The 14467-nt window shown below is 34.3% G+C and overlaps 1 protein-coding gene across 1 annotated transcript; it reads right to left on the bottom strand.

Moving 5' to 3' along the window:
* Window positions 1-695: 695 nt before the first annotated feature.
* LOC101965978 (cysteine-rich secretory protein 2) lies at window positions 696-12646 on the bottom strand. The gene is made up of 9 exons (XM_078018590.1): window positions 12541-12646; window positions 11131-11820; window positions 10309-10386; window positions 7033-7149; window positions 6198-6285; window positions 4395-4540; window positions 3910-4007; window positions 1960-2048; window positions 696-1207 (listed from the first exon to the last, which is right to left on the bottom strand). The coding sequence occupies exons 3-9, from the start codon at window positions 10375-10377 to the stop codon at window positions 1080-1082; spliced, it is 735 nt and encodes a 244-aa protein (XP_077874716.1). The 5' UTR covers window positions 10378-10386; window positions 11131-11820; window positions 12541-12646; the 3' UTR covers window positions 696-1079.
* Window positions 12647-14467: the final 1821 nt, after the last annotated feature.

Below are 14467 nucleotides of genomic sequence, written 5' to 3'. Positions count from 1 at the left end.
CTTTTAGTATTAGGATAACACTAACCTTAAATAATATATTGAGAAGAATTTCTTTTCATTCAATTTTCTGGAACAGATCATGTAAAACTGGTATTTTTTAAAAAAGTGTTTGGCAGAATTCAGTGTGAAACCATCTGGGCCTAAAAAAAAATGAAGGCTTTAGAAATATGACTTAAAGTATTTAACCACTTGTCTGGCCAGACTTACTTTCTGACTACCTTCTATAACTTCATTTTTAAATTTTTAGTTTCTCAACTATAAATGGGCTGACTTTAACCTGTTGTTAGCAATATAAAAATTATATAAAGACTTAAATTATATAAAAATTATATAATGACATAATTAATCTCCCTGAGGTATTAATTACCATATTTGTTTTACTGGAAGGCTATATTTGTATATTCTGTTGGATTATGTCCTTGTAAGAAGAATATGTAAATGCAAAAATAAAAAAGTAAGAACAGAACTGATGTTTCTTTTTTGTTAAAATTTAATTTTAAAGGCAACTATTTTGGAGAATTTTCTGTGAATAATCATCTATCTGGGCTTAGTTACCTGGGGTTGATTATGAATACCATAGAAGCATTGCATGAGAATCTCATCCATGTAGTTCTTTAGATAAGCTTTTTATTTAAAAAGCTGATTACTTTTGTTTAAAAGAAAGGCCAAGGACAAATGTAGATTTCAAGCTTTGAATTTATTATTTATGCAGGTAAAATATCATGTAGTAGGGATGGCAAAGATGTCCAGTCTTTCTCTTTTTTATCATGTTGTTTTAGGAGACAAGTAGTTCTCCTTTTTGGGTGAAGTTCTATGACCAAAGTTCTGTGGTTACACAGCCTTCAAAATTCTTAACTTAAAGCAGCAAATTGATATCTAAGTCCAAAGCTGTTATTGTGGCTGATGCTACTTTTGTAAATTGCTGTAGGGGACAGATATTTCTGTAAAGATCCAGGAGAAAAAAAAAATTGCCATTTGGGATCAAATTGCTAATTAGTATGCCTCCAATTTCCCTGGGTATGTCTCTGCTAAATGATGAAGCCATTGCATATAATCCTGCCTGATGTACACTAGGCATTTTAGTAAATTTTGTTTTCACATTGGCAAGTAGCCTTGCACTTTTCCTTGAGTAGTTCATGATCACAGCCAGCTGTGCTCTTCAAGGACTCACAGTTACTAAGGAGATCTTCAAACTCACAACTATTGGCTGTAACAAAAACAGATTTAAATCACCTTACTGTCATTTTCCACTGTATCAGCAAAACAATTCATACATTCAAAGTGTATGAAGGAGGAGGGGAGAGTGAGCAACAGGTTAGCATCACTTATACTTCATGTCTTGAGGGACACATAACATGTCTTAGTTGGGCTCACTGACTAATCCATTACTTTTAATTCAGTGATCTATATGAACTCATTGGTACAAAAGAGTAGTGTTTGGCATACTGGTCTAGACTGAGTCATAATAAAATCTTAATCCCCTTTAGATATATTCCTTTGAATTTTTAAAAATTAACTTGGTGGGGCTGTGGTTATGGCTCAAGTGGAAGAAGGCTCGCCTAGCATGTGTGAGGCACTTGGTTCCATCCTCAGTACCACATAAAAATAAAATAAAGAGATTGTGTCTACCTAAAACTAAAAAATATTAAAAAAATAACTTGGCATAGTGATATTAGCTTCAATAAAACAAACTATTTGTCAGAAGTGTATATTTAATATTAATCAAATCTACAGCACAATCACTGATGGTAGATTACACAAATGTCATATTTGATAATGTGTTTTCATTATAATTAAAATATTAGTTACTGAATTGTAAGTTTATTTAGACACACTGTTCAGTATATCTTTCTGGCTTTTGTTATATGTTATTTAATTGGTTTAGGGGATTTCTTAATTCATAAAAAGAAAGGAAAACATCAATTCTCTTACAGTAGGAAGTTAATAATTCAAACTTACTGCATAGTCCATTTTCACAGTTATTAGGGCAACTTGCACAAGGTGTTCCTTGTTGGTAAGGGTTATTCTTTTTACTCACGTTATTACCACTGAAATGTGAAATACACAGTGTCAAATATCTTTAATTTGCTCTTTGGATCATACTCTAATGTATCAGCTGCCAAATAGCTAATTCACTCTTTTTAGTGATGTCAACAAAACTGAAAAAACATAATTCCCAAAGCAGTATGTTAGAAAGAAATAAGAATTAAGAAAATGCTTTCTTCATACATTGGCCTATCTCTTTAACCATAATTTCACAGGTTGAGCCATTCAATTAAGAACTAGCATATAGAATATGGAGAATATTATAAGCAGTTAACAGCTTCTTTATCTCCAAATAAATGCTACCAAGTTGCTAAGGCAATGCACCCTAAGTGCTGGTTAGGGGCAAAGCATATTCCCTAAAGAGAAAGATTTTGGAGGTAGGGGGTTACAATAAAGAGAAGAATGTTCAGCATTACCATATCATTTTATATTTGAAGAATGAAAAACACCTTAATTTATCTAATACAGAAAAATAAAGCTTCAGAATATTTTTGCCCCTTCATAAAGGTAGTGATTTTCAACTAATGAGTTGTGTGTTGTTGGAACCACGTGCTGAAGGAAATTCTGTCAGTTTCTAGACTTGGCATGTGTGAGATATCTATGTTCTAAAAAATTTTTTTTTTTAAAAAAGAATGCTGGTTAAGAAAAGTTTTGATGAACAACAATACCCAGCACTAGATGATCTCACACTGATTAACCCATGGGTTAATTATCTTTTGGACTACTTAATTAATTTGAAATTATATAGGAATCCAAATCTCAATGAAGCCAAGTGGGGAGAGGGCCCAAGGCAATGTACCTGAGTGTTCCCCTACATAGAGCAGAGCCTTATGTGTGTGAACACTGGGAAAAATCATCAAGTAGAAAAGTGTTCTGGGAGTTCTTTCCCCTACTTCCTCTCATCAGTCATTCTAACTCTCAATTCCTAAGCCTGGCTTCCGTGTCCTGTTTTGAGGGCAAGGCTGTGAGTTTAGATGCACTCTCCTAGGGCCTTTTAGTTCTCTCCACTAAACCCTAACAGGTGCTTGCAGAAACACAACTTTATGGTTCAACCTTCTCAAATGAAACCTTCCATCACCTGGATTATCTGTCTCTACACAAGTCCTATATAGCATATTTGGGTTGGGGTTCCCCTCCCTCCAGTAATAAAGAATTTCAAATGTTTAAAAATTAAAACTCACATATATCATGAATATATCTTCATTATGAATTTATTTTTGAGGATAACTTTGCACATACTGTTTGAAAAAGGGGGCATGATTCTGGCTACAAATCGAGACACAAGATAGTTATGGAGTTTCTTAGGTAAATTCTGGGAAAATAAAAGAGTCAAGATTTATCTTTTTCTGGGTTCTGAAATAATAAAGTTCTCCTGAGAAGTCTTTGAGACTCTCGAAGATGACTCATTTGTGATGGTAACAATATGTTGTTTAGATAAACATGAGCAGGACTCTTTGAAGAAAGGACTAAAATTTCAATATATTAATCCCTATTTGCAATCCTACCAGCACCCCTTGTTTAATCATTAAGCTTCTAGAGATTCAGAGTGTGAAGTTAGCAAACTGATGATACAAAGTCTAGAGAGGGATCACACATGCTCACTGAATAAGCCTAACCCTCAGGAAAGATAATTAAAGAAATTACATCATTTTATAAATGAGGAATGAGAGCATCATTTATTTGTGACTGAGAACTTGGTATCTTCTCTGAGAAATTAAAGGTGTCTCAATCTTAAACATTATTTCCAGAAATGTATCACACCTTTATTGAGTTATTCTTTTCCTATTGATGAATATATGAGAATTTAAAAATATTATATTGCAGATACAATTATTGGCATTAAACTCTAATGTGAACACTTACGCAGGACAGTACTGGCAAACATAGAAGTATTTTAGACTGTCTTGATTGGGACAGTAGGCAACTCCACATCCAACGCGGAAGGATGAATACCAAACAAGCTACAAATCCATAAGAGAATGAGCATATCGGGGTACATGTTACAAAAGTAGAAAATATTAAAAAAAGAAATAATAGCAAATATAACACTGATGATGTTACTGTGGTTAAGTTTAGGTCCACATCTTATGAAAATATTTAAATTTACTGAATCAAAGTCATGCACTTTAAAAATACAAACATTTTATGTACATTCACAAGCTTACCTAATTATATTATAGGAGCAATACTGTGTATGTTTTTCCCTACCAAACATTTTTTGGACCATGGATAAAAATAGCAGATCTCAATGAACTATCAGTCAAATGCCAAGATTATTATGATTACTCAAGCTGTTTCCGCAAACTGTTATAATGTTTGTGGCAGAGGGATTTCACTGTTTACCTTACCTGAGTGTAATGTCCAACAATTGCCTGGGGATTCTTTGGTCCTTTACCATAGGTAAATCCACGGCTCTCATCATACCAGCTTTGGATTGCCGTTGACCAGGGAGCAGGGTCACTTGACATGTAGAGATTCTCGCCACATTTTGTAGCTAGGAAGGAACAGATCATATATGAGGAAGGCAATAAAACTCAAAAAAGAAATTGACCTCACAAATGCAAAGATGCTGCCTTTCAAGTACAGGGTTCATAGTTGCTAACTTCTGACTGATAAGAGGAGGCTATCTTATCTCCAGATCAACTTTAGAGAAGATTAGAAGACAGAATTGTCTAAATATTGAGACTGGCCAGAACTTGCAAATTTTTTAGTAGATTGAGAAGATCCTATTCTTTAAAAGTCCTCCTCCCTCTGGATTATCTAGGATGCAATCACTTATACACTGAGTTTTCATGTGTGTGTGCCTCACTGCTTTCAGTGTGTATTGCATCCTTGCTACAGGTAGCCACCAACACCTAATTGCAATTTCTCTCCTGCTCTTACTACCCTCACCAGAGATTTTTCAAAAATAGGATGCTCAAAAAATGTTCATGATTTTGTGTCAAATTTGAACAAAATAAAAGGCTTTTTAGACAGTCTTTAAGAGTCCCAATTGAGAGACAACTGACCCCAGGAAGATAGTTTTCAAAATTATGAGTCTTCCCTTACCAGAAAACACAATGTCACAAACCCAAATTTCTGGGCATGTCTTGTAGCCCCCAAATATTTCCTGTACTTTGAAAGCTCTCAATTAATATTCAGCTTTCAGTGGCTTGAAATATAATGTCTACATATTGCTTATAAAGAAGATAAAATATTCTTGGTTATCTTTTTTAACAATGAAGAAAAGAAAGTAAAAATTTAACAGTACATTTGGATCTTCAAGACTGTTTTAGTCTTACACTGAATATGGCCATTTCTATAATTTTATTATGATTATAGCATCAAACTAAATAAATAATAACAGTTCAATTAAAATAACAGGTTAATGATTAACTGCTTTCAAACTGGGCTTGCCTATCTATATGATTCTTGATAGTAAGTAAATATTTTATGTAAAGCCCATACATACAAGTTTTTTTCTCTCATAGTATTTATAACCTTATTTATTTTTTACATACATAACAATATGTGTCTTATTGCTTTTCGAGTTCAGCGTTCTATGCATCGTAAGCACCTTGTACCTACAAAATACTTGGCTGCTTGATGTAAAGAATTTGAAAATAAATATATTCAAAACATTAATTTTAGTTGAATGCTGAACATGATCGTTTAAAACATGATTTAAAAAGGGTACATTATTTATAGAGTAAAACTCAGGAACAATTCAACATAATTCAATATATTTTATAAATATAAAAATTAGATTTCAAAATGTCAAAAAGGAAATTTTGTTGGAAATCAGAAAACTTGACAGAAAATGTCTAGTATGATACTACTTTGGTGTGTTCTTGGGTAAATCACTTTCTTCCCAAAACTTTTCTAATCTTTACACTGCAAAATAGAGATACATGAACTGTGTTACTCATGAGCTGGTGGAGAGGAATGAATGTGATACTGTATGAGAAATTATTTGAATAATGTAAATAACAAACATGTGCACAAAATTGTCCTTTTCATTATCATCCTTCTATTTACATACAGATCATTTGAGTTTAAAAAGCAGCATAAGAAGCATTTATTCACGATTTCTTCTTAATGAAATAGGCTACAAAAATCTATTATCATTGTATTTGTTCATTTGTTCAACAAATATCTGCTCATCCACATACTGGTTTGTCGATCCTCTGGACCACTGTGCTGTAAAGTACACTTATTTGCCCACTTTTGGGCATTTTGTGTTGCTTCTCTGTTCCATTCCTAAATGTCAAAAGAAAAAAAAATGCACTTAATGATATAACCACAATGAAGCATATAATCGATATATTGATAAGCAATAATTTAAAACTTCTATAGGATTATTATCTAATAATCATTCTTATTAAAATGCATTTTTGATGGCTTCATTTTTCAGTATGTCTTTATGTGCACCAATGCCCGCTTCCACACAAGGAGCAACCCATAGGTTGTTTGCCTAAGGACAGAAATACCTAAGATAAGAATATCTGATTTTTTATCTATCCACATTGATGATTTTTAGTAATGGTGCTACTCTTAGATATTGACAGACATGTGAAGTATTCCAATTATATTTTAATAGTAATAAGCTGGCCCAGATTATTCCCAGCTTCATTGGAAGCTTATCACTTTCAGATGGGAGATACTGGGCTTTTAGGGACAAATCTTGGAATGTGGAACTTTCATTTATATTAATAATGACAATGATTTTGAAGAAACAAAAGTTTCTTAAGATTAGAAAGATATTGAACAAAAAAATGTGATGACTTCATCCTGGATGCTCAAAGATTTGGCTTCTAATTCAGCCTTCCCACTTGATAAGTCATTAGACCATCTTTCAAAACAAAAATAAGAAACACTGTCTTCCCCATATGAAAGTTGAAGTAAAACAGCAAAATAGAATGTTGCAAACCACAAAGTTTTAAAGAGATGCCTGTTTCCAGCTGCCTGCTCCTTTCACATCCCGTTCACACCATTTCTGCTTCTTACCATTTTTAACATGTTACTGGCAGGGGGAGAGACAGATTTCCTTAGTTCATTGTGTTTATTTACAATCTCCATTTGCACTTGTGTTTGGGTAGTTAACAAAGAAGTAAAAGCTGGATCCTAAAGGAAAATAAAATTTAAAACATTTTTGAAAATTGCTTATAATAGTGAATAAGTTAATTTAAAAGTCACAAAGATCAAAAAGTGTGTATTTAGTTGTGTAGTATTGCACAAATGTTAAAAGCAAATACTAGCCCTCAAGTGTTACAATGCATCTGAGCAAAAGCTGTGACTTAAATAGGAAAATAGAAGACCAAAGTATTGAAAAGGGAGAGTAATTAAATTAAAAACTCTGAGGCCACAAATACGAATATCTGGCTTCGAGAGAACTCTCAATGATTTTTTTTTGTTAACATATAACAGATAATATTTTAAAACCACAAAGTTTTATGCATATTCATTCATATCTGATCAGGCGAATGAATGAGATGGAGTGAGGATGGAGCTCACAATTCATCCTCAATGTTTTAGGGGACTTTTTAATGACATGGTATCTACATTTAGAGAATGTTTAGGTTCAGCCCAAGCATATGCCAACCCAGCCAGTACTTAAGAAAAAATTATTTTTACTTATTTACTTTACATATTTACTTATTTTTAGGCTTGCTCAAAATACAGATTTGAGATATTAAAAAAATTTCCAAGGACGTTTGGAGGGAGCAAGTTCATCCAATTCATGGACTTAACTTTTCCTTTTAATGACAAAAATGTAACTGATAAGATATTAAATGTAACTGAAAGATATTTTCAATTTATCTTTGTGGTTGTGGATATAGGGGAGGAGCTCAGCCCTGGGTGGAATAGGGCATGTGGATTGTTGGTACAAGGACTAAATTTATATTTACAAAAGGGTTTGATGTTCTATTAGTATGAGAAAGATTTTGAAGTTCAAGTTTAAGTGAACAGAGCCCATTATAGATTTTTTTTCTGGTAATTTTGGGATACATTGCTCTCCTCTCCTCCCATATTTTGTTCCCTTCAAGTCTTTTCCAGTACTCTACTCATAGACCCTGAATTTTATTGCCAATATCTAGTATGTGTTTCATTTCTCTCTCCCAAGGATAAGGAAAAATTAGTCAATATCTTGTACCAATAGAAACAGCACAGCTACTGACCCCTAAGATAGAAGGGATGCACATGTTAACATCAGTAGTGGCCAATCTCTGCCATTTATCAAAACATAAAATAACATTGCTTGATATTTCCTATTAAATTAAAAAACCTTGTCAAAGTAGTTTCATTTCAAAAGTTAGTTTTCTTAAAAAAAAGTACTTATTTTCTGCTTCTTCTATCATCTTGCTTTGTAGGTAATAATTCTCCTGAAAAAGAAAGTTACTTTTTTTTTTCAAACTGAGTACTAGTAGAGCTTTGTTGGGGGAAAGAAAATATGTGAAGTATTGAGAATAATATGAATAAAATATGATAGCTGTCTACCTTTAAGGGCTCATATTGTATAGACAGTATGACATAAGCAAAACTTTTATGAGAGGGATCTATAAGATAGAAAGGAAGGATTTATTATTCTTACTTGAGGAAGTTTTCACAAAAGATGATTCTGGGTTGTAGTTTTTTGAAAGATGAATACATTTTCTAGGCATCCTGAGATGAGATAGTATGGAAAATCATACCCACAAGACCATATACAGTGCTTCTGATCATTAGTTAAACCAGAGACAAAATGATTTTATAAATGAAGACCAGAGACAGATCAGAGAGATTAAAGACATTAAGAAGGGTGATGAAAGAAAATCTGAGAAAGAAATAAGAAAGACAAGAAAACTATTGTACTGAAGCCCTAGTTGAGGAACAGATTCTCTCCAGACTGACATAAAGTCTGTATTTCTGAATGCCAAGCAAGGTCTGAACCAACTCAAAAGAGTTCTCCCGTCTGAGGAGTCCTGGTCTTGAACACTTAGAAGAAGGTATGAGAACAGACAGCGTGGACCAAAGCTGTGGTCTCCTGGCCAACTGAAAACTACACAGCCCCTCTTTTGAAGAGGATGATCGAACTTGTTTCTAAGGTCATTAAAGCAAAGGATCCAATTAGAAATAGAGGATTTGAATTCAAGACTTCACATACTAAGGAAGCTTTCACAAACTGATTCTATGACTGTTCATGCATAAAACAATATGGCATTTTTTTAACTTATCAAATTTTATATCATAATTATAATGATTAAGTAATGGTGACATATGTGAAGAATTTTTTCCAATTTAAATTACATAAATGTGTTGCTATTTTTTTGTAGGAACCACATACAAATGGAATAAAATAAAGAAATCAGAAAATATCTTGGGGCAGGAGGACTATCATTAGCTTTTAAACCCAGAGACCCTGCTTTCTATTCAAAATGTACCTTAAGCCATCATATGCAATTTTAGTTGTAGATGGCCCTATTAAAGACTTAAGGAGAAAGATGAAACTTTAATGTATTTTATTTGTATGATGTGATGGTCCCCCAAAAGATATGTCTATGTCCTAATTTCCAGAATCCATGAAAGTGATCTTATTTGGAGAAAATATCTTTGTGGATATAATTAAGTTAAGGCTCTTGGGATGAGATCATTATGAATTAATAAAATCTAAGTCCAATGACAATGTCGTTATGAGCAACACACAGAGAAAAAAATGTAATGTGAACATGGAGGCAGAGATTGGAGTCATATGACCACAAGTCAAGGATGTCAAAAATTGGCAGAAGCCACTAGAGGCTAGGAGAAATGCATGGAACAGATCTTTCCTAAATCTTCCATCAGAACTGCAGCTGTGCAGATACCTTGATTTTAGATTCTGGTCTCCACACTGTGAGAAAATAAATTTCTGTTCCTATAAGCCACCAAACTTGTGGTGATTTGTTACAATAGCCCTATGAACCTAATCCATTGTTTAACTAAATATCTAAAATACTACTGTTTAATTATGTATTTTAATATAAAAATGAGATTATTTTTGTGCTAAATCTTTGATCTCTGATGAGTATCTCAAACTTTCAGTACAACTTGTCTTTTTCAGCATTCAACAGTCATCTGTGACTGGGGGCTGCCACCCTCACCCGCTTACCTTCGCACAACACACCCTCGCCTCCTATCCTTCACAACCCATAACTGTGTCAAGTGCTCTGAGCTACCAATGAGCACTCTGTACCACACTATACACTCTTGTCCCTTCTGCTCTCAAAGTAGCTGGCCATCTCATGTAGTTTTTCTTTTTAATCTTACCTTTCCTTCAGCAGGTAAAGATGGAAGCAGCATAGCAATGAGAAGCAGCGCCATCGGAAGTAAAGCCATTGTTGGAAACTAAGTTAAAGCAAACAAAGGTCTTCATTGAAATAAAAAATCATGGGACTAAGAGAGGGAAACTAATATAATGACCCAAATTATACCAAGGAAGAGAGATTCCCTGGTTCATTAACAGTGTGACAAGAACTGCCATATTGTCAAATTTGTTGTCATGTATTGTCCAATTTCCATAAATAGAAAAATACAAGTGCAATTAACAAATTGAAAATCTAGCCTTTTCAAGCTTGTTTAATCCATGAGTTGGTACAAAGGTTTTTAAATATTTTCATTCTCTTTTAAAAGACACTCAGCAGCGCATTGCCAAAGGTGTCCTATCTTAATGTATCAGAAAATCCTAGGTCTTTTAAATAAAGGGGCAAGACCACTTACTTGGGGAAGCACTGATCTTCCCCATTGTTAATCTTATAAGATGTGTATCTTTCAATTAAAAGAATGATGTCTTGATTTATATCCCGTTTTACCACGATTATTTCAAAATCACAAGCATGAGCATTAAGTGTATGTTTCAGAATGAATGTAAAAAATTTAAATAGCAAATTGATACTGTTTTTGTGTACCAGTGCTATAATTTACTTTCATAACTTTGAAAGTTTTATTGAGATCATTCTCAAAATTTATCCCTCTCAAAATTTATCTCAGTTAAAAACTATGGATAAACTCATTAATAGATTATTTTACCCTTTGCACCATAAAAATGTTTGGTCTAATAAAATATTTACCTTAGAATAAATAACCACTTACTGTTGGTTCTCACGACAGAATAAAATACCTGCTTTCTCTGTAGAAAAAAGGAATTTGGAAAGAGAAGTTATAGCAGAATATATTATATGTCTTTGGGCAAATTCTGGTTGTGTATCTGAATCTCAATCAACAATGTTCTGCAATGGTATTTTTCATACCAATAATCTCCAATTTCATTGCCAGTTGTTTGATTTTGTTTTGACATTGGTTTCCACATTTGCTTTTAACATGATTAAGTAAAGCAAGATCCTCTCCCTTAACCAGCCCTCCCCATTTCTTAGGTCACAGTGACTCAGGAAACCTAGACAGGAGGATCGCAAGTTCAAAGCCAGCCTCAGCAATTTAGTGAGACCCTGTCTATAATAAAAATAAATTAACAAAACAGGCTATGTATGAATGTGAGTCAATGATAAAGCACCCCTGGATTAAATCCCCAGTAAATAAAACAAACAAAAATTTGGACACTGACTTTTTGGTTAAATATTTCCAAACTGATCATCCAAGACTAGTTAATTATGAGAAGATTGCCGAGACCTGCCTTGAGGCTGAACCTCCTGGTTCAGCTTTGTATAACCTTACTTTCTACCTTTGCATAACCTTACTTACTACCCACCTGTAGCTTACTATTGGTTAGAAGTATAGTCTTTGGGAACAATCATGTTTCAAAGATCCTCCCTGAGCTTCAGTTCTCTATTATGGAAAATAAGATTAACACATTACAGGTTGTTTTTAAAACTGAAAGGCATAATACATGTGAAAAACTACTACAATATTTACATAATACGATGTGTATAACCCTCAGTAAATGGAAATTATTGTTTATTATTATCCTTTGCAATGTCTGGATTTTGCTGAGCTCATAAAAAATTTCCATGAAAACTTGCTTTCTGAATTTCCAGTATCAGATGTGTTTGTGACCTATTCTTCCTTCCAGGTATTATTGGGGGGAAAAAAGCATTATAATCTAATTAGGGATTCAATTGTTCAAGGATTAGTTTTGGCCAACTTTAGGAAAATAGTCTAACATCAAAGTTGCTGTATCCTGTTATCCTGATGGCTCATTGAAAATAATGCACATGAGCCTAAAGATTTTTTTATAGCTCAGTCACCCAATATGCTATATTAGGGTAATAATAATAATAATAATAATAATAATAATAATAATAATAATAATAATAATAATTTCACAGTTCAGGAGACCATATTCTCCTCTTTGACATTTTCCTCTCCCATACCCTTGCCCATCCAACATATAATCTTCTTTGTTGCATCAATAAAAGTAACAGCACTGTTGGTGAAAGTATTTTCAAGGAAAAATTTCCCCCATCCATTAAGTTTGTATTTTATCCCTTTAAACCCACATTCATATGTAGTTGAAAAGTTGGCTACCATTTTATCCTTGATACTTACTGATGGAAAAGCACCGTGCCTTTTCTTGTAGGTGTTTTAAGAACAGGATGACATGGTTCTCCTGGGGTGTTTACAGGAGGAGCATGGTGTATGGTTTCATAATTCTAGAACAGGGACACATAACATTTGAGATGAAGATTTGAAGAACATAAAATATAGTATATTATTTCTGCCAACATCTTAAAGCTAATTCGACTGTTCAGTATTGTTCTCTAAGAGTTTAGTATAATCATGATCTCACCATTAGGACTATATAATCTCCCTCTGAGAGGAGATTGTGTTTCAATGTCCTCTTATTTCTTTCAAACATTAACAAAAAAGTATAGTTCTTAAGGAAGTTCAGGAACTGTTGGTTGGCTGACTTCCTTGGAAAATCTAGCATATTTTCAAGACTCCTGACTCCTTATCTAGGACTTCAATCTATACCCACTTCAAAATATAATTTCTATACGTAGTCTCCCACACAGTGAGCCATAACGATATGGATTTGGGGTCACACCTCTCTCTCTTCAATCCTAGAAGCCAATAGATAACAGAAAATCCAGAAGAGTCAACCACCCCAGTTCTAATTATAATACTTACAGTTTCTGTAAGTGTGTATTCACAGCATTAATAAGAAACTAAAGTTCTTAATTTGACCTCAGGAAAGGCCAGATTTAGAAATGATTTCAAAATTTATAAATGACTCCCTCTCAGTAGGAGTCACGTGAATGGATAATTTATCTTTTAAGACAGGAGAGGAGTTTCAAACAGCTTGACTTATGTAGGACAGTCTTCCATGCATCAATGCGAGGCCACAAAACCGAAATACCAGTCATCTCTGAATCTGGTGAAGCCCCTTCACCTCACAGATCACTCTCTTCCCTCTTCACCCCATCCCTGGCCCCCGCTCCCGACCTTGGTCATTTGGAGTTTCCCAGCCTGCTCTTAATATTTACCCTGGCTCCAAGGCACAGATCTTGGTGCTTTAGGGCTGGAGCCAGAAAGCTGCTGCTAATAACGCCCCTCCCACGGCGATTGTAAACCCCTCATGTCGCCACGTGGGGGCGACGTCATCAGGCTTTGTGCCTTCAGCATTAAGGGTCCCCTACGTGGGCTCTCTCCAACGCTTCCCCATCCACCTTAGGACTGCACCTAGAGAATTCTGCACATAAATTTTCCCTTGAGAAAAGTCTCATTACCGCCATTTACTGAGGAAATAAATGTCTCTTAGCATACCTGGGCAGTAGTAGGAGAAGGAATGCTCAGAAGTGTGGCTGAGAAAGGAGATGTTCTTTTTCGGATGCCTGAATTAATGTGGTTTATAATTTAAAAAGGAAATTGGAAAAGTCCACATAAGTTTACCTTTGCAGGGCCAACAGTGAGCTTATGTAAAGTTGTGAGCTTGAGGGTTTGCTCATGAATGCTTTATATTCGCAATCTTCTTCCTTTCATGGTAGTTTTATCAGAAAATTCAAGAATACTTAACAGGATGAACTCTTTTAGGAAAATACTGAGGATTCCTGAGATGTGGCTGCAGCTATTCCAGGCATTGGTTGATGAGATGTGCTATCTTTTTCCGAAGAAGACCTGTGAGTGATAGACACATTTTCTTTTGTGCTTAGATGTTTTTTCACAATGAAAAAGAATGAATTAGCTCATCAGGTAGAGGAAGGGTTTGGTAAAAAGATATTAAGCCAAGGAGTAACATCCACCACACTTAGTCCTCTGTATATGGTGGAAAAAGAAGCTTGGCATTCTCATTTGCATCTTTATAGCTCAGTTAGGTACAACTGCAACTGAAATGCACTGCTATGTTTCTTGATGCTTAGTGCATTCCTTTGACAGTGTAATAAAGTAATTTCAAGTGGCTAATGCACTGACATCTTAGCTCTCCAGTGACTCTTGTTTAGATTCATGTGCCCTTGACTAAAACAAGTCTCTTGAG

Source organism: Ictidomys tridecemlineatus, chromosome 8 (genome assembly GCF_052094955.1).
Source record: "Ictidomys tridecemlineatus isolate mIctTri1 chromosome 8, mIctTri1.hap1, whole genome shotgun sequence".
Taxonomy (NCBI): Eukaryota; Metazoa; Chordata; class Mammalia; order Rodentia; family Sciuridae; genus Ictidomys; species Ictidomys tridecemlineatus.
The sequence above is the reverse complement of the archived record's forward strand: the minus strand, read 5'-3'. Positions and strand labels throughout refer to the sequence as shown.

Bases quoted from the DNA above. Each gene is read 5' to 3' on its own strand.
- LOC101965978 (XM_078018590.1), bottom strand. From the start codon at position 10,377: ATGGCTTTACTTCCGATGGCGCTGCTTCTCATTGCTATGCTGCTTCCA. The intron at 4,541-6,197 runs GTATGTGGATGA...GTTCCTTCCTAG, and splicing joins TCCAGAGGATCGACAAACCA to CTACAAAATGTGGCGAGAAT. The intron at 1,208-1,959 runs GTAAGTTTGAAT...TTTTTGTTACAG, and splicing joins CTGTGAAAATGGACTATGCA to CCAATAGTTGTGAGTTTGAA.